The 24092-nt window shown below is 29.1% G+C and overlaps 1 protein-coding gene across 1 annotated transcript; it reads left to right on the top strand.

Annotated features, from left to right (window-relative positions):
• Positions 1-7517: 7517 nt before the first annotated feature.
• On the top strand, positions 7518-16872 carry LOC142326589 (uncharacterized). Its single transcript, XM_075369175.1, has 4 exons — positions 7518-8185; positions 12132-12264; positions 13853-13982; positions 16681-16872. Exons 1-4 carry the CDS (start codon positions 7518-7520, stop codon positions 16764-16766), a joined length of 1017 nt encoding a protein of 338 aa, XP_075225290.1. The 3' UTR covers positions 16767-16872.
• The last annotated feature ends 7220 nt before the right edge of the window (positions 16873-24092 follow it).

A 24092-nucleotide genomic window follows, 5' to 3' on the forward strand; every position in this document is an offset into this window, starting at 1 on the left:
ATATGATTATAAATCTTTTTTAGTTTGTAGTTTCAAATAGTATATTATATTTATATTTAAAAGTAGTATTCTCTGCAATTATTATAATCTATTAATCTATATAAGAAATAATTTTGCACTGAAAAAAATAATTGGAAAAAATGAAGCAATTTATATATTTCTTAAAAGTAATGGGTTATTGTATCACACCTTTAAAAGGCATTTATATATTTACTCATAGCAGTATAAAAATAATTATTGTTCAGCTAATTTAACTTCCAGCATCAATTAAATTATAATGTATCATAATCATTGTGGGAGCATTCAATACATCAGCTCCAAACATCGAGAATTATAACAGATTATCTGCATTTTTTTAATCTTCTGTTAATTAGTTTTAATAGTCGGTCACTGTTACTCATTACTTTAAGAAATCCAGTTTTTATGAGAACATTTGTAATTATATACACACATAAAAGTCATTCCTATCTCAGTATAAGGTAGTCTGATTAATTATTTATTATGAATCGAAGTAGATTTTAATAACAAAGTTTATTTTAAAAGAATATAACATAGTTTCAAAGTAAAGTAATCTTAGCAATAAAAGTAAGCACAGCAGAATTTAATGGTACTTTGATGTATAAAAAAATCCAAGATCACCACAGCTATAGAGCAGTTACAGTTGAAAGTAGTATAACTTTCTCTCAAATTAGTTTACATTAGAGATTTGAATAGTTTTCATCCTCAAGTATGAAATTAGGTTTGTTATTTATATTCCTGTGTATGTCTGTGTATTTATATATATTTTTTTAATTCTATAATATAAACCACCTAGTATGAGATAAGATGTATCTTACCTTAATTTTATCATGATAGTACTTTTATGGATCCCACATCCTAATGTAACTTACTTATTACTCCATGTACATGGTATATTTTAGTATTTTTAATATGCAGTTTAATTAAATAATTCAATCGTGATTGAGGATGTGGGATCCCGTAAAAGTACTCATGATAAAATTAATGTTATCTTAATATTCTGTACTGTGGTTTATATTACAGAATTTAAAATATAATTTAACAGTACAGAGGAATAATATGAATTTTAAAAAGATTAATTTCAGTAAACTATACATGTATATTGCCATGCCAGTAATTTCTTCTACTAATCATTTTAGTCAACTTTAATTAAACAAATTTGCTACTGTTGCTGTATTTATGTGTAAGATTCATTAAAAAAAAAAGAATTTTTTATTTATTTTATATATTTATTTCATTTAATTTTAAGTGTTCTCTATCTAAAATATGTGATTTTTTTCATTTATAATGAAAGTAAGTAGAAAAGCTGTGATAAAATACAAAATCATTCATATAACTGTTATTATTTACATATTATAATTTTATTACAAAAATAAACAATGACATCATCTTATAAAGATGTACAGTAGTTTCTGAGCAAATGTGTGTATATGTGTGTGTTTGTGTGTGTGCACAAGTGCGCAGTAAATTTTTTGTTTGTTAGGGAATATATTAATTGTATAAAAGTGTGTCAATAATTTATACTTAATATAATTATCTATATTGCCAGTTGTTTTAATGTTGTTAATTATGGAAATTATTTATTATAGAAATAATAAATATCTTATTCATTTAATATAATTTGTTGTAATTATTACAAATCTCTTTGTTTACTTTTAATGAGCTGATATTTAACAGCCTTTATTGTGAACTCTCTAGATATAATCTGAGTACCATATTACTGCACTTAATGCTGTAAATCAAAATATTGTGTTTTTCAATAATAGTCGTATTCACAAGTCTAGCACATTAATAAACTTGAGTTCTTTGTAATTAATGTGTTATTTACCTAAATTCAACAGGTTTTTCTTCCCACCTATGCATCAACTCATTTCTCCATTTGCTAATGTGGGATGTACTATGTATATTACCTCTTACCATCAACAGAAATTACTCTCTCCCATACAAGATATATTTCAATGCTTATAGCTCCTACTGAGTTCTGAACACATCCTGACTGGCAGTCCTGAGGCATAATAAGCTGTAGGTATACTCATTAAACAAAAGGTGACACAGTTGCCTACAACCCCAAATCAAGAAAGCTAAACTACAAGAGGTTATCTCCAAAGTAAAGACCGTTTCATTATAAAAAAATTTATTCTGAAAAGTTTATAAATATTTTTTTTCTCCTAACTACATAGCTTATACTATTTCTCTATATAATCGCCACATGAATTAAAGATATTTATCGTAGCGATACACCAGCATCAATATGCCCTTGTCATATTCTTCTGCTGCTAGTCCATTTAGCCATTGATAACAGCATTTTTCAGTTCATCATCACTCGAGAATTGCTTACCACTGAAAAATTCTTTTAGTTTCCCAAACAAAAGGTAATCAGAAGGAGCTAAGTCCAGACTATATGGTGACTGACCATAAATTTCCTATCCAAATGTTCTCAGTAAATCACATGACAGACCCGCAACATGTGGACATGCATTATCGTGCAACAGGATAACACCATCAGTCAGCCACCCACATCACTGATTTTGAATGGCACACCATAACTTAAGTAGAATTTTGCAGTAGACTTCTGCATTTATAGTTGTTCCACGTGGCAGGAAATCAATCAGCAGTTTGTGAAACCGATCCCAAAAGACTGTGACCATTAGTTTATGTCCAATTGGCTGTGGCTTGACCTTTGTTGGTCTGGTTGGTGATTGAGAATGACGCCATTCACTACACTGCCGTATTCTCTCTGGCGTGTAATATGAAATCCATGTTTCATCGCCGGTAACAATTGAATTAAGAAACTCATTACCTTTTTCTGTGTACCGCATAAAAAATTCCAAAGCAGATCCCATTTTTTTTTTTTGTGACGTTCCATTAAGATGTGTAGCAATGAACATGTACAAACCTTTCCGAAGCCTAAATGGTCATGAATAGTGCTACTAATAACAGCTCTTGAAACATCAGGAAAAAGAAGGGCCAGGTCAGAAATCGTTGAGCGACGATCTTTTCCAATTTCATCATCGATACATTTCAACAAGTCCTCGATGCTTATCAAAGGCCCCTCCCCGAACGTTCTTCATTGTGCACATTAATTCTGTTAACCTTTCACACCATTTTCAGATGTTTCTTTCATTCATTACATTATCACCGTACACAGCAACCAACTGCCTATGAATTTCAGCTGGCTTAACATTTTGATGGTTTAAAAAACATATGACTCCACATATTTCATAGTCAGCAGGTGGCAACATTGATTTTCCTGTTAATTCTAATAATTACAGCTTTGACAACTATTATTTGATTGTAAAATGTTTTCAATTATGTACGTGCAGCAGACCTAGAAAAAGGAGTAAGGCAGGCCTGTCCCCACATTTGTTTAATTTATGTATAGAAGAAATGATCGAAAATCCGTTAGAATGGAACAAACGGCTCAATATATGAAGAAAGAAGATAAATTGTGTAAAGTATCATGCATAAACCTAAGCAGTTTATTTTCATTATGTTTTTAGAAGATAAAGCACGGGGTATTCAACTGATTATTTTAAAATCAAGAGTTGTGACAGAATGTGGAATGTAAATAAAAGAAACAATAATAGGTCACAGTTAGTCAATGAATGTCTACTCAAAGTAAAGAATAACACTGGTCACATAATTTTTGTCTCACAAGTAGGTGTACTTAATGCAATGTGTTGTTCTGTTTTCAAATATGTATTCAGAATTTCTCCATCACCCACAGTTTTTTTGTTATTTTAATTTCTTTAAATATTTTAAAACGCTTTTTTGTCCTTTGTCAAGTAAAAGCTTCTACAGCATTGTAAATATGATGGAACCAAATGAGCTAACTCAAAGGGTACTGTTGTGCAGATTCAGATGTGTACATTACATCATGTACAAACCTGATTTAGTGTAGCACACATTCATCAGAATGATGTGCCAGTTGTGAGATAGTAGTGAACCAGTAAACATCATTGTGAATGCTTTGTGTATCTGAATTGTTGTGTATTACATATTTAAAACTTGCCATTGAATTTCTTTTAATTAGTTGTTAGTAACAAAATTAATTAGTTAGTTTAATTAGTTTTAACAAAATTAATTAATTTTAATTAGTTGTTAGTTAAACAAACAAAAGTTTGTTTAAATCATCCTAACAATTTTTGTTATGCATGTGGTGAAGTGACAATCAAGTCCCAAAGGTGAAATCTTACTCCATTAGTAAAAAAGTGTTATGAACTTTGTTTTTGGTGTAAAGTCAGGGATCAAACAAGAGCCTGGGCCCTACCTATCTGTTGTTTATCTTGTTCTAGGCTTCTCATTGCATGGAAAAATGACACACACCACATGCAATTTGCTTTTCCTATGATTTGGAGGGAACCCAAAGGTCACTCTTCCAACTGTTATTTCTGCTTAACAAACATAAAGGGATTACATCAAATTCAAAACATACAATGGTGTACTCTAACTTGCAATCTGCAATGAGACCAGTAACACACTGAGAAGAATTGCCCATACCAAAGCCTCCAGAACATGTAACATTAGATGAAGAGAGCTCAGAGTCTGATGCAAGTAAGAAAGAAAAAGAAACAGATTCTGGTGATACAACTTTTGAACAAAGCACTTCATCTGAACCTCATTTACTGATTCAAGAAAACCTTAACAATCTCATAGATTTAAATTTATCCAAAAAACAGTCTGAAATGCTTTCTTCCTGGCTAAAAGGATGGAATCATCTTCAAAAGAATACAAAGATATGTACTTATCGTAATTGTCATTCTGAATTTAAAGACCATTTTTCTGAAGAAAATGGCGTAGTATTTTGTAACTACATTTCTTTTATGAAGACACTTTTTAATGAACATAACCTAACAGAATGGCGCTTGTTCATTGGTTCCTCTAAAGTTAGTTTAAAAGCTATGCTTCTGCATGATGGCAATGAATTCCCATCAGTACCTGTGGTTCAGTCTGCTAGTATGAAAACTTTAAGTTTATATTGTACAAACTTCAATATGATGTGTATGAATGGAATATTTATAGTGATTTGAAAGAAATTGCATTTTTTCTTGGTCTGCAGCTTGGTTACAGGTTTTTTTTGTGTGAATGGGTTAGTAGGCATAGAAAAAAAACATTTTATTAGAAAAGAATGGCCTAAATGCGAATCACTCATTCCTGAACAGAAAAATGTGAAACATGACCCATTGTGTAACCCTAAAAATGTGTATCTACCTCTGTCACATATCAAACTAGGATTAATGAAGTATTTCATCAAGGCCATAGACAGCACTCCTGGTTTCATGTACTTAAAACAGGTGTTTCCTAAAATTAGTGATGCAAAAATTAAAGAAGGAGTATTTGTGGGTCCACAAATACGATCACTAATGCATGATGCAAAGTTTGAGCAACTATTGAATCCACAGGAGAAAGCAGCTTGGCAAGCATTCGTAAATGTTACTCAGATTTTTTGGGAAATTGAAAGGCAGAAACTTACTGTGTTATTGTCAAAGATCTTATAAAAATTTGGGTTGTAATATGTCCTTAAAAATACACTTCCTGCACTCGCACCTAGAATTCTTCCCAGAGAATCTTGGTGCGATGAGCATGAGGAACACTTTCATCAGGAGATGTCAGTTATGAAAAAGAGGTATCAAGGCAAATGGAATCCTAATATGTTGGCCAATTAATGTTTGGCCATCAAGAGGGATGCTCCACAGGCAAAATATAGCAGAAAATCATCATTTCTTACTTTCTAGGTGAGTCAAATGTTTGAATATTATGTAGTTAAGAATGTAGAAAGTATTAAAATGTTTGAAATTATAAATGCTTGTCTCTCAGAAACCTTGTGTGATGAGGAAAAACCAGTATCATATTTGAATTCAGGATAATAAATACTATCAGAATCGCATATTTTTCTTCCTGGGACAAAAAAGAAATTCTTTTTTGTTCCCCAGACACATAAAACAATATAGCACTAAGATATGATTTTACAATAAAATTGCAGTAGTGAAGGTGAAACAAAAATTTCAGTTAAAGAAATGATTAACCAAAACAATTATTTAGTAATGTGTAGGTTAAGACTTAAGAAAATGTCTTGTGAAGTGTTACATTCTGAATGTACTTCTGTGTGGATGTGAAACGTGATACTAAGGAAAAGATACACTAGAAGCATTTGAAATATCAGCATGGAGAAAATTGAAAATGATTAAATGGGGGAAAGAGAAAAATGAAGAAATAATACAAAGAGTAGTTGAATAGAAATTTAATCAGAAAAGAAAACTAATTGGCTGGAACATATCACTAGAAGAAAAATTTTAATATAATTATTAGGAAATGGGATCTAATAAGAACTCAAAAGTTTAGATGGTAGTAAAAGGGAATGAATATGGGGTAAGGGACCTGCCTCAGGGTAGATAATCTTATGATAATGAAAGAATAATAGAAAAAGACATCCTTCAAACAAAACCTAAATCTTTCCTCCATCTTAACACATGCCTTGTAACTACAAAAAAAGTCTACACCACTCAACTTTAACTTAAACTACAGTCAGTGTTATTCATTGGAGTTAAATTAACCCATATTTTAAATTACTTACCACATGATTAAGAATTTTTACATACAATTGCAGTGGTAGAGTAATATTTAATAACACCACATATTTTACATATTATTGCATTTAAATACACATTCAGAGTTGATTTAAGACCATTAAGTGTTGGTATTTCACTAAAAATGCCTACAAAGGAGCAAAATTAAAATATTGAAAAGACAAACCATATTAAGAAAGTGAATCATTCTATAAAATTAGTTTATTCAAGAATATTGTTCTCTAATTACAATCTTACACTGCAATAAATCTTACTCTGCTGACAATATTAGTAGTGGAACAAGTTACATCTTTCTTATATATGTATTAGGATCACTTTTAAAATGACTTATGTCATTTTTGCACTATGTAGTGTGGCAATTTTTTTTAATTTACATTGTGTTGAATGCAAGCAAAAGAATGAAAGATCATATCTGTAAATTAATTTTTTTTTCATCACAGTAAGAAGTTTCAGTGATTATGAATACTCTACACTGGATAGTTTGTATATGGTGGTAAAAAAGCAGTTTCAATCACTGATGAAAATATTCTTGTAATTGTAAACAGAATTATTATTATTAAACTTATTATTGATTATTATTACTTATTGTCATTAAATAACATTACTGTTTGTTGCTAAAATTCAATTATAAAATAGGAATTAATAAATTTATTGTTTCATACGTATCGGGTTAAACATTTCAATCTGAAAAACTACATATGTTCTAATATATTAAAATAAAAACTTATGAATGTAAAAACCTGCAATAATTATCATAATAAAATGAAAAATAATTCCGTTGTTAGACATAAGTTTAAAGTAATCCCGCGAAAAATTATAAATTTGTAATGAAGAAGAAAAGAAAAAAAAAGAGGAAGAGGAGGATGATTGAGAAGAAGAAGAAGATATCGTAAACATTGCAAGATGTGCAAGATGGCGTTAGACGATTGTGATTGTGTTAATGCTTCTAATGAAATTAAATCAGAATTGTTATTTAAGCGTTTTCTTTTAATTAATGAAAAGGCATTAAACAGCAATTTGTCTTTAGATCAACTTAGAGAAATCTATGATAAAAAGTGTTTGCATCGTTTAAGGTTAGGCAATCTGTGTGTTGATTGCCATTGGAGGTTAGGATTTAAGTGTTTAGCATTACTCATAATAATTTCTTTATTTGCTATTATTACAAAATTACCATTATTAGATGGTATGGTGAAAAATGCTCTCGGTATAAAATGTGTGATACCGAATAATTATTTCGTTTGGGAAGCTACTAGACCAGTGACTGATTGCAGTATTTGTAGAGGTATTAATGGTGTTATAGTTCTTCCAAATATAACTAGACAAGAGTTTCATAAATATGCATATTCTTCTAAACCTATTATAGTTAAAGGTGCTGCTTCGCATTGGCCTGCTGTAAAATTGTTTAGTTTTAACTATTTCAAAAATATATTCGATAACGTGGACGGTGCGTATGAGGCTGTTGAAGAAGATTGCCAATTTTTAACGTTTAAGACTAATTTTCTCTCTTTGAGAGATGTTTTTCAAATGCCAAGAAACCGTGTTCTGAATGTGAAAGGAGAATCTCCGTGGTACATTGGTTGGTAAGTAATGGAAATAAACAGATTTGTAACTTTTAGTTTTTAAGTTAGAGTAAAATTTTATTTGTTATTCAATGAATTTTTTAGATTGTCACCAGTTATAAACACAATTAGGAATTTAAAAGAAACTTCAAATGTAAAAAATGTACAAGTGAAAGTTACCTTTGCTAGTCTGGTTTTGATGTAGTTCTTACTTCACCATGCACTGTAATTTTATTGTATAACAAAATGCTACTGCTTCTGTCTTATTATTTTCTCTTATACTAATATTTAACTCATGTCTTTGACTTTAATTTCTGAATAACTTCTAGTATATAATTTATTAGTTTCAATGTATGTAAAGATAAAACCCGCAAAACATTTTCCATATTCTTGAATAACATCTTATTTCAAGAGTCTCTCTTTCTCTTTTGGCTTTCATATGGTTCCTGCTGTGTTTCTATAAAGTGATTACTCCATATAAACATCGTCAAGAATTTAATTTTTATTCTTAAATCTAAACTGTCTTAATTAATTTTTGCATTAGAACTTTCTGAGTGCTTGTACAAACCTTTCTTACTTTTTAATTTTACTGCGCAAATAAGAGAATTGTTCTACTTTTTATGTGTAATGTTCAATTTTCTTAATATCTAAGTTAAAATTATTCTATTTTCTTCCACATCTCATTACTAATATTTTAGTTTTATTTTAGAATTGAACTTCTTTCTTGCAGTTCCATTCAGTATTTTTTTAGCTAATTGCTTCAACTAATGTTGCACTACCATCAGTATATCTAAAAATTTTATTTTCTGCACTTGAATTGTTACTTTACTTTAAATTTATTATTTTGATCCTTCATTGTTTTTTCTGTACAATTTGAAATTCAAAAGTAATAAATTGTTTTTTAATTACTACTTTTTGAATTACAGCTTGCATTTCTTTGTCTTTTATTTGAATTATTACTATACGATTTTTGAAAAAAATTATACCTGAAATTGTAAAGAGTTATTAATCTACATACATAATATTTTACTTTTCAAGCATTTTTATTCAGTTTCATATCATATCATCACTTACTTATCATTTTATCATGCCATAAATGTCTTCTGAAGATGAACAAAACCCATTTCAGTAGCTTTATTTTTTTAAGTTGTTCTTAAAAAATTGAGCTAAGAACTAAAATTTTCCTTTTGTATTTTCTTTTAAAGTCAAACTAGTCATCTGATAACCATCCATCTCATGTTGTATTCATCTGTTTATTATCGCATAGAACATTTTTATGCTTGAGTTGTCAGGCTGATAACATGGAAGTTATTGCACTATTTTGTTTGGTTCAGTCAAGTGTAAAACTATTCAGAATTGATATACAGTGTGGCCAAGGAAACGGGAAAGTTTGAAGTAACTCTCACAAAAGTGAAAAAAATGAATTTACAAGTTTTATTATTGAAAAGAAAAAGTGAATTACATGCCAGTGAGTGTCCCAGCAAAAAAATTTTTTTTTCTAAACAATGTCCATAAGATGATGGCCATTCGAATGTATGCATTCCTGGAAGCAGATTCTGAGATTTTGCATGATGTTTTGAGACACTTCGATGGGAGTGATTTGTTCTCGGATCCTTGTCTCAGCAATTGTCTTTGGGCTTGTGGTGTACACTTTACTTTTGAGGTGGCCCCACAAGAAAAATTTCACATACCGACAAATCTAGTGATCTTGGGGGCCAACATTCATTGGCCAAACCATGAAATTAGATACCAAAGAGCTGTTGAACGACTGCCATTAATGTCTGGCAGTGTGGGTCATGGCTCCATCTTGCTGAAACCAAGGATTATGAAGATCAGGGAAGTTTTGATGTTGTCCAACTACAAAAGCTTCGAGCATATTAACATATCATACAGATGTTACTATTGCATTCTTTCTCTCATCCTGAAAGAAGTGAGGCCCAATCACACCTTTTGTTGATATGCATACCAAACTGTTTGGCTGTGTAATGTTCTTTAGTGCAATTGATGAGGGTTTTGACCAGTATCTTTAATTCTGCTTGTTTACATACCTGCTGATGTGGAAATGAGCCTTATCCTACATGAAAAGGTTGTCGACAAAATTGGGGTCGTTATTAATCTTTTCAATCATTTTTTCACAGAACTGTTGTCGTACCATGTAGTCTGATGGTTTCAGTTCCTGTACAACTTGAATTTTGTAAGTATAAAACTTCAAATCACCGTGGAGTATTTGGCTGACAGTTGTTTTGTTTCGGTTCAATGCTGCAGTGTGTTTCCTTGCTGATCTATGTGGACTCCTTCCAGTTGAAGGCCCAAACTGCTCAATCTTTTCTGGGGTTCGTTGATCTCCTGGTGGTTTCTTTTCTAGAACTGAACCCGTCTCCTCGATACTCTCTACCCATGTCTATGTGTGTGGCAAGATAAAATACGACCATGACATCCTAAATTGTAATGACATTTGAATTCCTGTTGAGCAGCACTCACATTGTCACCATTCTTGTAAAATGCCTTCACAGCAAATGCACGTTGTGTACCGACCCACTGGTCCATGATTACTAAACGAGTGTCAGTTGTGCACAAAAGAATGCCACTCCCTCCTTTCTACCAGTTCCTCAGGGCTGTCATTACTACTTTCAAAATTTCCCTATGCCACTCTGCATTACTTTTATAAATTTTTTGTTGTGACCTCCTACATGTTGGCTGTGTAAATGAAGTTTACATATTTAATGTTTAGGTTCTATGCTTTTCAAATAGTAGCAATTTTTTAGTTGGCCACATGCCAGATTTTCATAAAATTTTTACTTACGTAAAACATTTTGTTTCATTTTATTATTTATCATATTAGTGTAAAACAAAAACCGATTATTTTAACAACTGATATTTGTTCATGTTATCTCTATTTTTGTATTTGATTAAGGTGAATAACAAAAATATCTGAAAATTAAAGATTTTTTTAAAAAATAGTTCAAATTTGACTTAGCTCCTACCACCATGGAATTTATTTGAAGACATCTTGTAAAAGTATTCCTGGAATAAAAATGAGAGGAGTAGAGAAGCAGCTCTTTTTTTATTAGCGTTTTTAAAACATTGATTCTCTCCAAATCCTAAGCGGTCAATTTTGCCTGCAAATACGAGTATATTAGGACCATTTAAAAAAAAAGTCTGACTGAAAAATTCCAAAATTTCACAATAGCAATATCTATTTGAATATGATACAGGGTAAAAGTTTGGTCACTGAGATTTAGCTTGTTACTGATCAGGATACCTCAGAATTACTAAAATTAATATCATGCCAATTAATTATCATTGAATTGATAAGTTTCTTATTTACATCTGACATGTTAACAATTTTTGTACTACTTTTATTTAAGTGTTAGTAAAGCTTTAGTTAATATAAAATAAACAAAATCTTTTACTGTTTCATGTGCTTTACAGTTTATGTCAAACAATACAATTCATTGTTATAAACAAAATTAATGTACTTACAAATTAAATTCAAAACAATATACAGGTAATATTATTCATATTCAAAATAGTCATACTTTATTTACAGTTTATATATTAGTTGCTTACTGATAATGAAAAAGATAATTCAATTAATTTGTTGTGCTGTAATAAATTCAATGCTTCGAAATTTTCATTGTATAACCAGTGGTAAACTGTATATATATATATATATATATATATATATTAGTGAAAGAAAGTAATATCTTTCATCTTCAGTTTTCTTACATAAAAAAGCTTCTTTTAAATTATTAGAAAAGAATAATTTGATTGCAAATGATAGGTCATTAAAGAACTGTGAGAACTTAAAAGAAATAGACCTTTGTTATTATAATTCTATCAGTAATTAGATTTAAAAAATGGACAACTAACATTTGTTTGATTTTATTTGGGTTGACTCATTTTTCCTTGTTTGATATAGTAGGATTTTTTTTTTTTAATTTCATATCTTGTTTTATTTTTTCAGGAGTAATTGCTATCCACCAGTGTTAGAAGAGATGAGGAAGCACTATTATAGGCCCCATTTTTTACCAGCTGATGCTGAGCATGCCCACACTGATTATGTATTCATGGGATATCAGCAAGGTGCTGTTATGCATGTAAGTATTACATCATTTAATTACTATTATTATTTTAATGCTTATATTGAATTTATTAATTGGTATTGGTATCAACTGATATATTGTAAATTATAGATTTGAATATAGTTCTGTATATCCTTCAGATGTGTTTTCTCTCTGTTAATATAATGTAAAAATCATATCCATGTCTGTATATCTAAATAAATTAAATTGTGAAGCTTGTCATATTCAAATCCTGACAATTTTTTTCTAAATTGTACAATTTTTCGCTTGGAATGGGGAAAGAGGAGACTGGTGAAAAAATGTCAAATCTGTTGGGAATTGAACCTGGAATATTCAGTTTTAAAATACAAACAAATTAATTTTAATTAAATGAAGAATATTAAGCTTTTTTAAGATTATTAAAAAAGGTTCTGTTTAAATTTGAATTTTTACTGTGTGTTATGTACTAGTTGCATAACCTGATTTTTCTCAAATTGCAGGTCCTACCTGAAGAAAACCCTTTCCAAATCTCAAAAGAAATTGTTTTAATGTTTATGTACTATTCTTGTCTCCTTGAACTCTTGTCTAAATTTTATTTGCAATTAGTTAATTGCAGAAATATATTTTTTCAATAGAAGGGTAGAGTCACATTTGAAGTTAGAAAACATTTTCATATAAAAGATGTATAGGACTGTATTTGTTATATAATTTATAATTTTCACCCATTCGCTTTTTTTTTTTTTTTTATTTAATTGTGTTCTTTGTTAATAAATAATAAAAAAACAATTTTTGTCCAAAAAATAATATATTAAAAGAATCTGAACCCTGCTCAAATTAAAGATTTACAGAGAAAGTTTTTTTTAAATTTTTAATCTTTGTCTGTTGAAATGTGTATATAAACCAGAAACTATTTATTTATAAAGTTTAATTTTTATAAAAAAATGCTGATAATTTTCCTGTATGTTAAAGAATTTCTAATAATTTTGTTAAGCTATTGAAATCACTGTCAGTTGAATATATTATCTTTTATTACCATCAAGATAGTTCAATGCAAAACAACATCACTAAATAGTGCTTTCACTATTTGCCACATTTTTTGTTGAGAATAAGATTTTAATTATAAAAAAAATTTGTAAATATCCTGTAACATTTAAGTTTAAATTGCCTTCAACTTTGGCCAAACATAAAATGACGATTATCTTGATAAATTCGTTTGTTACTTTCCTCCCTCTGTCAATATTTTTCTAATGTGTATTAAAGTTTCTTCAACTTCTGCATGGTAGCTTGTTAAGTCAGTTTGTGCTTAAAGGTATGAATAAATAATGGAAGAAAAAATATTTAATAAACATATTAATTATAAAGGGAAATATATAGATCTAAAACTAATTTAAAATAGAAAGATGATAAAAAGACAGTTTCATTTCCTTTGTTTTCAAGTAATAATATAGAAAAATAAAAATTTATTGCAAAAATGTTAATATTCAATTACCTTTAAGCTTAATATAACATTAAAAATTATATCGAGAGCAGTAGACTATAAAAAAAATATTTCAGAACAAAGAGATTATGGTAATTTTTTTTAAGCATAAACATATCCTAATGTTTGATATTCGAATTGTTTCAGTTGGATTATATTAGTAGATTAATGTGGCAAGCACAATTAAGAGGCCATAAAACATGGAGCTTAAATCCTCCGCCAGAGTGTGAGTCTGTTTGTAATGGATATACATTTAGGGTTCATCCTGGAGATATATGTAAGTATTATTTATATACTGTAATCTAATAGCACAGCATTTGCATGCCTTGATTTTTTTTTCTTTTTTTACAGTTTACCTGTGAACAATGATTATTTTATTTGAAAGGTTCTTTGTTATTGACAAAATTTATCTCTGTGTTTGGCATACTGAACAAAAAAAAAACTTCATGAAATTGGAAGATGAAATATAGCACATAGCCTTTGAAATCTAATTTAGATTTGTAGTAGTAAACAAGACAAGAAAAAGTTCTTCTAACACATCTACAACCTATGAAAATATTGAAAAATAAATTATATAGTTATCAATAATTATTGAATTGCTATTTGAGAGGTTGCTGAAGAGATAATCTCTTGCTGCCTGAGGGAGACAATTTTGAGTATGAAGCAAGTAGCAATAATACTCAAACATTTCATAATATAAGTAATAAAACATGGGTGTATGGTTATGACATTGAAACAAAGGCCCATTAGAACTAAGATTAAAAAAAGCACGCCTAGTTCAATCAAATGTTAAGGTTCTTTTTAAAGTTTTTTTTTTTTTTTTTTTTATAATTACTTCCTCTATTATGAATTCTTATCATAAGGTTGCATGGTCAACAAACATTATTATATATGCTATTTACTCACTTATATTATACTTACTTTCATTTTGCATCTAAATGGCTGTAAACAATTCTTGGATTTTGCAACACAATAACACTCTAGCTAAACTTCACTCATAATTCATGATTATTTAATCAAAATGATTAATTAGTAATAAATATGTGTGTGCGCGCACGCGCATGCACACACACATAATGATAGTAATGATATTATTGCTAATATTTTAACAAGAATATTTTCATTGTACAGAAAACTACCATTTTATTTTATTTCTGTTTTTAGTATATTTTACAAAATACAGGTTATTTCCATGAACATTATTTCACAAAATAAGTAAATAGGCAATCAAAAAATTTAGGGACATGACCTGAGTGAGCGCGTTTAAAGCCCAACCCAGTACCCTATTTTTCTAATAACATTAATGTTGTAATAATATTTATTACATGACAGTAATTAAATTAATTTTTTTTAACCTCAGTCACAAAAAAATTGTGGTTGAATCTTATATGAACATCTAAAAAAAAATTATATCCTTTTCCTTTTTATATATTTTAGTCGGTCAAGACTCGCATCACTCGCCCAACCGTCTGGGCGAGCCAGGGAGCTCTGCCCCCTGGACCCCCAATGCATTCATTATCCTCATAGTTGTGAGAAACTTTCACATTCATATGCTCATTCAACCTCTAGATGTTAATCTCTTTCCTCTGAAACGTTCTTGTGAAACTTGGCTATGCTTAGCAGCACTTGATGGTTATCCCAAATTTGATCTCTTCGTTAAAGGACATAACGAAAAGATTGAAAAAACTACATGGAAGGAAGGAAAGAAGAAGAAAAATGAATAATGAAAAGGGATTTTATACAAAAAGAAAAGAGAAGAGGAAATAATGAAGAAGGAAGAAATATACAGACCTTGCAAAAGCTTAAAAAAAATTAAATTACAAGACAGTATAATAGTACCTATAGTTGTATGAAAATTAAGTATTTTACAGATATTCATTAAAAAAAATGAATTAGTAATTTTAATTCATTATATTTTTGTTTCTTTAATGTCTTTAATTCGCATCTTCACCCCCAAGGAGGCTAGGGCCTCAATCTATGCATTATAACCTTCCCTGGGATAACATGAATATATCCTGAAAATTTGAAAGCAATTGCGTGATGCTGTTGCAAACAAACAAATAAACAAATTTTTGCAGTTAGGAAAATATAAGATATATTCATTTTTATTGTTATGGTTTCAGATTTATATATATTTTTATTAATACAATATCTTTAATTATATGTTTATTAGTCGTGTATGTTCCTTTGTGTGGATGTAAATTTATTGATCATCCTCAAGCATGGTTATGCAAGGTCACTGCTCAAAATTTCCAGAATACATGTATTTTACAAAGTCTATGTTTTGTACTAAATTTCCTTAAAAGTAATTTCCTTTGGTAATTTTGTGAATTTCCTTCAATTGCATCTGCAAATTACTTTATTTTATTATTTTCTTAAGTGATTTCACGTCAGGAAGTTGTAAAAACCAGTTTTTGCCAACATAAGAAATGCATGAATTTTTTAGAGATTTAGCATTGTGCTGTGCAAGGTATTTTCTTGACCAGTACAGATTGTTTTGCTGACATTTTTTGGAATAGTTGTATTTTTCAGATTATTGTGAAAAATACTTTGGGAATTTCCCTATGATGTTCCAGTCATTTTCTTTTATTTGTGCACTGGCTTTTTTGTATTATTGTGAAGAATACAGTTTAGAGTGTAAAATAGAAATTCTGCTTCTTACATAGACCAGCTATTAATCAAACCTTTTCAGAAGCCACACCTCTTTATGATTACCAGTTTCACTTCACTGCCCTTAAATGTACTTTCTTAAAGCATCTTCTTAACTGATTCTGTCGTAAATGAAAATCTATTCATACAGGGTAGTGTAATGTTTCACTATATTCTACAATGTATTTTCAGTTTTATTGAATCTGCTTGCCTATATGAAATTCTGGTTACAAAGTTATTTATAACATTACTTTATTTTACTCACTATAATGAATTTATTAGTGATGCTGCCTAATATATATATATATATAATTTTTTTTTTCCAGTTCTTTTAGATACTAGACAATGGTATCATGATACACGTGTGGATGATGGAGAATTTAGCCTTACCGTCAGTTCAGAGTATGGTTAATAATAATAATTATTATTTTTAATTTATTTTTAACGTATATATTATATGTTATTTTAAAACTTATTTTAATTTCAGGTTTCTTTTAACCTGCGTTATAGTAAAATGAAATTTTCTTAGATTACAAGATATGTAATCTATTTTTATCATGAATAATAAGTTCTGTGTTAGTTTTTGTATTTATTAAAAACAAAAACTAATAACAAATAAGCAATCTGTACGTATAAATTTGTATGTATGTGTATTTATTTTTATATGTGTCTGTTAATTATTTTATTTATTTGTTTCTTATTAATAACCACAATGATGTGTGGTTTAAAAATAAACAAAATGTCTTCCTTCTTGTTTATATTTATAAGATATAGTATTATCTTAATAACATACAATTGTAATTATTGAGATTGTAACCTATTTCTCGTATTACTGTAATTTCATGCTGAATCAGCTAAAAAGCATATGAGTATGTGATATGCAATATGTTCTGTTTGTTCAATATGTTTGTTTATTTAACAGATAAGAATTCTTTTTGTAATTTCTAAAAAGAAATTGTTCACATTGACATACAAGAAAATTAATTTTGTTTAGTTTTTTGTATTTAGTCTATTCTAATGCAATTTATATTGTGTAATCCATATTTTCTATTGGCAGTAATTAATTATTGTTTTTCACCACTGATGTTTTGTTTCATGGGCAATATTTTCAGCTTGTAGGATTCAATCAGGCTTAAAAAGTTGTATTTTTTCAGTCATTTAAAATATATTATATTAGAGGGTTTATCAAATACGTGCCCAGGTGAAATGAAATTTGTATATTAGTTAGGTTTATATATTATTGTATTGTGTATATCATTTCAGTTATTATTTTAATTTTATTCTTAGATGTAAAATCACTCACAGAAAAAGCTGAGCTTTTGAATTTATCTTGGCAATTTTGTTTTGTTAGTGTTTTTACAAATTGTATTGTAGGAATAAATTTGGGTGGATTTAAAAAAAATTTAGTACTGTTTTGTTTAACATTTTGACTGCTGAAGGTGCACTGTATGTACAGTGAAGATTGCTGTTATGTAGTTGGCAACATGCACTGTGTATTATTAATCTTAGGCCTAAATATCAGTTGTAGCTGTACATATTGGGAATCATATGAATTATTTTGTTATCTGTTGTTTTTATCATATAAAAATCTATATGTGGCAATAATAAATTGCAAGCTATTTATATAAAAATATACTGAAACAATTCACTCAGATTAAGGTCCCTGAACAAAAAATTAAGACAGAAGTTTTCTAACTTTGGTTCAATGTATTAGTGTATTGTTGGGGTGTTAGTATTGCACACCATGTGGGTACTTGATGATTATGATCAAAGAAGTTGACAATGGAACACTTGTTATACTATATTAAATTACATGCCCTCTAAATATACACAGAAGAAAACAGTAAATTATAAATAAAATTCAAAATGATTATTACAAGATTATTGTTTTACTATATAGATGTCCTTTAAGGAAGGGGTTTTAAGGGAATTGAAGTGAGATAAGGTTAGGAAAAAAGTTCTGTTTGTCACTGCAGTAGTTACTATGATTGGCCATGATTACATGGTAAATAATTTATCTTTTGCTATAAGAATTTACCTGTTTAAAAAATAATTGAAATATTTATTTATGGTAGATTTATTTAGATTATCAAAGTTCTCCCCATAAAACATTTTTTTTTTTAGATTTTTGAGCAGATTTATTATGTGATTTATGATTTATTATGTGAATAAATCCATTCACTTAAGTTTTTTCCATACCCTACATTAACTAGTCCATGTAACGTTATCTGCTATGTATTACCCCATGGATTACTCCTTTTCTTGTTTGGGAAAAGAGTGAATATCATATAAAACTATCACTAGATGATTATTTATTATGAAAAGGAATAATATGAAATTATTTATTATAAAAGGATTATTATGAAAAAGAAGATGGAAAACTGTACTGGTATGAAAAATGTGTTTCAGTCTGAAGAAATTTATATTATAAAATGCTTAAGTCATATAAAATAGATAGCTGCTGAAGACAAATTATAAATATAACAAGATGATAAAAAATAAGATTTATGCCAACTATTAAAAATATGATTGAAGTGTCAGTAATATCATTTTTTCAATAATTTTAAATTGCAATCATTTTAATGATTTCATTGAATATATACACTGAAAGAAATCTATCCTTTTAAGAGAGTAGTATAAAGAGTAGCTTTTATATAAACAGGGGGATTTCCAGAAAGAAAGAATTTCAGGGAGATAGAACAGTGTTACTAATTTTGTGTATGGATATTAGATAAATCGGAACAGATGTAGTTAGAGAACAAACCCTAAAGTTCCAGATATGAAACTGATACATGTAAAAGGAAGCCTTCCCGTGATAGCTGATCATGTTAGATTAAAAATTATCAGATGCTGGTTTTGATACTTAGCAAGGGATTTGAAATGTGAACTCAGATCTTGCAGACCACAGAACACTATAATGATATTTTTGCCTGTCCACTGAAATATAATATTAATTTGTTTAGAAACTTGTTAATTTTATCTTGATCAGGGGGGAGAGTATATGCAACTATATCTATTTTAAGTTAGCAAAAGTAATCCCATTGTTTAGGTAAAAAATTATTGTGAAGGTGGCAGTTTACATATTATATTATATTATATTATATTTAGTGTTTTCATGAAAGAACTGGAAATTGATTGTATATAAATGATAAAATGGTATTTAATGAAATTTCTCTACAAGTGGCAGTGTGGATTCAGAACTGATGGAAACGTATTTTTTCAGTTTTGCTTGAACAAAGACTTAAGCAACACAGTTGATTACACAAGGTGTTGTGTATTAGCATTTCCGGATGTAGTTAAAGTTTTTGATTCCAATGACATATGTAGGCTGCTTTATAAGTTTGAACAGATTTGTGTTCAAGAAAGGTCTTATCTTGATTTAATATTGTTTCAGACACCACAAGAAGTGGTGTTTCTGTGCAAGGAATGGATAGTGAATTGGAAATTCTCAGGTATAATGTCCAAGAAGTTTGTTTAGTCCTCTATTATTTTAAGTAGTAAACAACATAAAGAACTTATTTTCTGATGATGCTGAAATCTTTCCTTGGGGTCAGAATTTGAATTCCTGGCATAATAATGTAATTGGGAGATAAAATTGAAAGATGATGCGACTGAAATGTTTTCTAAGTAAAGTTTTTAAGACATGAGACTTATTTGAAAACATGCTTGATTGATGAAAACTGTGTGCGACAGTGTCAGTTGAGTTAATTGAGGTAATACTTGGGAGTTTTACTTAAAATAAATTTAACTTGATTAACCACATTTTAAATATTACTATTAGACAATTAATATATGTAATTGTCAAATGAAGAATATTATAAATCTGAAAAGTAGTGTATTTTTAACCAGTATTAATGTATGGCATAACTTCATTGATGGATATGAAGACTACTTTTGAGTCTTTTTATATCAATTTTATTTTTTTTTTTTTAATTGATGTCACCATATAAACTTGCAGTTTGTGCCTGGGATATGGAAATGAAATTTTTTAGTGTGTGAAAAATGCCACACCTGACTGGGATTCGACCTGGGGTCTCCAGGTGAAAGGCCAAGTTGCTAATTGAACAAAGATTGTTTATTAATGAATTTTCTGATAAAATGAATATCCAATGTTCAGGTACTTTTCATTGAGTCAATTGCATTTTACATTCAGAAAAATAAAGATGAACCCCCCTTTAATCAATTTGGAGCATAAACATTTTATGATATCTTGAGTTTTGCAGAATACATTTAATTAAATAGTATAAATTGGCTGTTAATACAACTTTTTTTTTATGCCTCGCACTATTTGTATCAATCAGTCTTCCAGATTATGTTTAAAATTTGATTGAAGTAATTTTAAAAAAGGGTTGGATTGGCTACTTTTAAAATTATTTAATATGAAGGCTACCTTTTTAATAAGAATCATTCAATTCTAAAGATTTTTATTATAAAAATTTATGTTTTTAGTAATTGTTATACAATTTGTAGCAGTCTGTTTAGCCATTTGACAAAGGTTTTTAGTATATGGAATCGCTGAGAACAGAGTCTGGACTATTTGATCAGTAGGTGACCAATTACATCCCATACAAATTTTTCAAATGATCCCAGAAAATTGTGGCCATCAAATTGGATTTATGTAGATTTTACTAACGCCATTATGAATTTTTGGCAACTGACGTCACTGCCAACAGTTGACTAGCATTTCATCTGTGCGCCATATTCAGACATTTCTTTCGTTTATTGCATTACACATAGTTACCAGTCCACAGTACATAGTTTTGAAAGTCCAGAATAGCATATCTCTGCCTATTTTGCAGTCGGCGGCAATGTTACTTTTGTTATTCATTTTGAAACTTCACACTTTGTATATAAGTGAATATAGGAACGCATGAAAAATAATTTACTACAGAAAAGTTTCAACAAACTAATTAACTTTGAGTACAGCTTCTGTGCCAATTTTTGTAGTTAAAATTACTGAATTGTATTGTACTTTGAAGGTAGCCTTTGTATTAATGATATGATACATACTGATATTTATCATGTGGTTATGTATGTAATTTTGTTATTTTTACTATTATTATTATAATGATAAATAATATTATAATGATAATGATAAATTATATTTAAGATAATTTACCACATTATTTATTTTCACTTCACTTTTAGATATGTATTTTTATTCATTTAATAATTTTTTTTTTCTTATAAAAAGAAGAATATTTTTGTTTGAACGAATCTTATATTTTACTTTGTGTTATAAAATAGTTATTTAAAATAAATACTTGTATTTTTTAGGTATTTTAAAAAATTTCTTAGAGTTTGAAAGAAATCTTAGAATATATGGAAGCTTGTAAGAAAGACAGGATGATAATTTTTTGGTGTGGTAGTTTAGATATACATTAAATTTTAAGTAGTGTTTTTTCCTTCCTTTTTAAGTAAAAAAACATTTGATGAGAATGGTGAAGGGAAAACGGTGAATTTATTTGTTACTAGCCAAATTAATTTACTTTCAAAATTTCTAAAATTATTTTTGATCTTATTTACATTTTTTAATTTAATCTTTGTTCCTTGAGAATTTTAGCTAAAATACACCTTTAGTATACACGATCACCCAGAACTATTTTGGATATTGGATGTTGAAGTTAAAGGGACATTCAATAATTAACAAGACAAATCGATGTAGGGAAAAAATGATTTGTTCAATGATAATGAAACTTGCACTACTTTTCAACATAGTCTCCAGCAACATTGAGACGGTAGTCCCATCGTTCTGTGAACTTTCTGAATCCCACAGTGTAGAAGTCTTTTTACTTTGCTGTTTGAATCATTCATGTACCGCTTCATTGTCATTGAACTTCTTGCCATGTAAAAACTCTTTGAACAGGCTGAACGAATGAAAATCGCATGGGGCGAAGTCTGGGCTGTAAGGAGGATGCGGTAACACCTCCCAACCCAATTTCTCAGGCGTTTCTCCCGTTCTCTGAGTGATGCAGGGCATGCATTGTCATACAAGAGAATCGCACCTTTTGAGAGATTGCCCAGACTTTTTCGCCTTATCATGGGTCTCTTTTTTTGTTGGAATATGTTAGAATAGTATCCACTGTTCACAGTATGTTATTCTTGTAAATAGTCACTAAAAATTGGGCCTTGTGAGTGCCAGGAGACTGTCAACATCATTACTGGTTGATGTGCAAGTTCTGAATTTTTTTTTGGTGGGCGAATCTGGATGTTTCCACTCAAAACTTTACAGTTTGAATTCTTCCTCAAAATGACGTATCCATGTTTCATGACAGTTTACCTTCCACTTCGAACCGTTCTGTTAGCTCAGAACAAATGTGAATCCGGGTGTCTTTATGGGCTTAAGTCAACTATCTTGAAACCATCTTGAACACGTTTTTACAGTAATTCATCACATCATGAATGATTGAATGCATGGTTCCAACACTAATATTACACAAACTAGCAATGTGGGAAATTTTTACTCACATGTCTTCATGTATAAGATCATTTATGCAATTTTGGAGTGCAGTAGTCGAAACTTCAAATGGTCTTCCAGAGTGATTGAGATCAGTCACACTTGTTCTGCCCGAATTAAACTGTTCCACCCACATAAACACATTACTGTGGTTTAAACACTTCTCACCATGCTGTTTCAACATTCTTGAGTAAATTTCTGCCAGTTTCACATTTTCTTATAGCAAAAATCTTATCACTGAATGTTGCTCTTCTGGCATACATGATTCAAGCAAAGCTGACATTCTGAAATCAATAAAAGAGGTTATGTTTAGATTAGTTATGATTGAACAGCTTATTAATTGTGTTCCCAAGGTTGCTAACTTGACCCACAAAAAGTTTCATTTTCATTGAATGAAATGTTTTTTCTCTACATCAGTTTGTCTTGTTAATTATGGAACATCCCTCGTACTTACATAAAATGTCAAGTAATGTATAAGAATTTTATTGGGGAGGGGAGTTACTATAACATTTTTTTATAAATGGGTGGAAGGATTGGTTGCTGCCTAATTAATTCTTATCTACAACAAAACAGAGTAATCTATGAAATGAATTTTTCAATAGATATTTAATCACTTAAATAGTTTCATTATGTCTGGAATGTTCTAACAACATTTCTCATTATGTTTCACAAGCATTTGGTTGTTGTAATATTCTAGGAAAACTAGAAATGTTAGAAGAATAAGAATAATATAATAATTTTACAGTAAGTCAGACCTGAAGCTCACATATCTCCCTATTAGTCAAAATTAAAAACTGCATTTATTTTTAAATTATTGGATTCGATAAACATTTCATCTGATTAGTAATGCAGTATTTAATTTATGTTAGTATCTGATTTATTGTATAAATAAAAAAATTAATGAACTGTTTTAAATTTTGTAAATATACATCAATATAACTGAAATTTCACTTAATTGAATTGTTGATCCAGAAGACATTAATTCTATAGTGCCCTATTTAATTAATATGTTTTTAATCTGTAGTGAAGTAAAAATAACTAAATATAGAAATCTTATGTTAGTACAGAGAGAGTATGGTATTTGCTTACAATGGGGAATGAGGAGCTAAAATCATAAAAAAATTTCTAGTACTATAACAAATCGAAATTATTTTCTAAAAAGAACTTTTTTAATTTTATGGAGTTAAGTGTACTTCCTATTGTATTATATTATAATGGATAATCTGTAAATTTAAAAAAAATATATAGTTATCGTTCATAGGATTTTTACTTCATTATTAC

This window comes from Lycorma delicatula, chromosome 6 (genome assembly GCF_047948215.1).
Source record: "Lycorma delicatula isolate Av1 chromosome 6, ASM4794821v1, whole genome shotgun sequence".
NCBI classification, from domain to species: domain Eukaryota; kingdom Metazoa; phylum Arthropoda; class Insecta; order Hemiptera; family Fulgoridae; genus Lycorma; species Lycorma delicatula.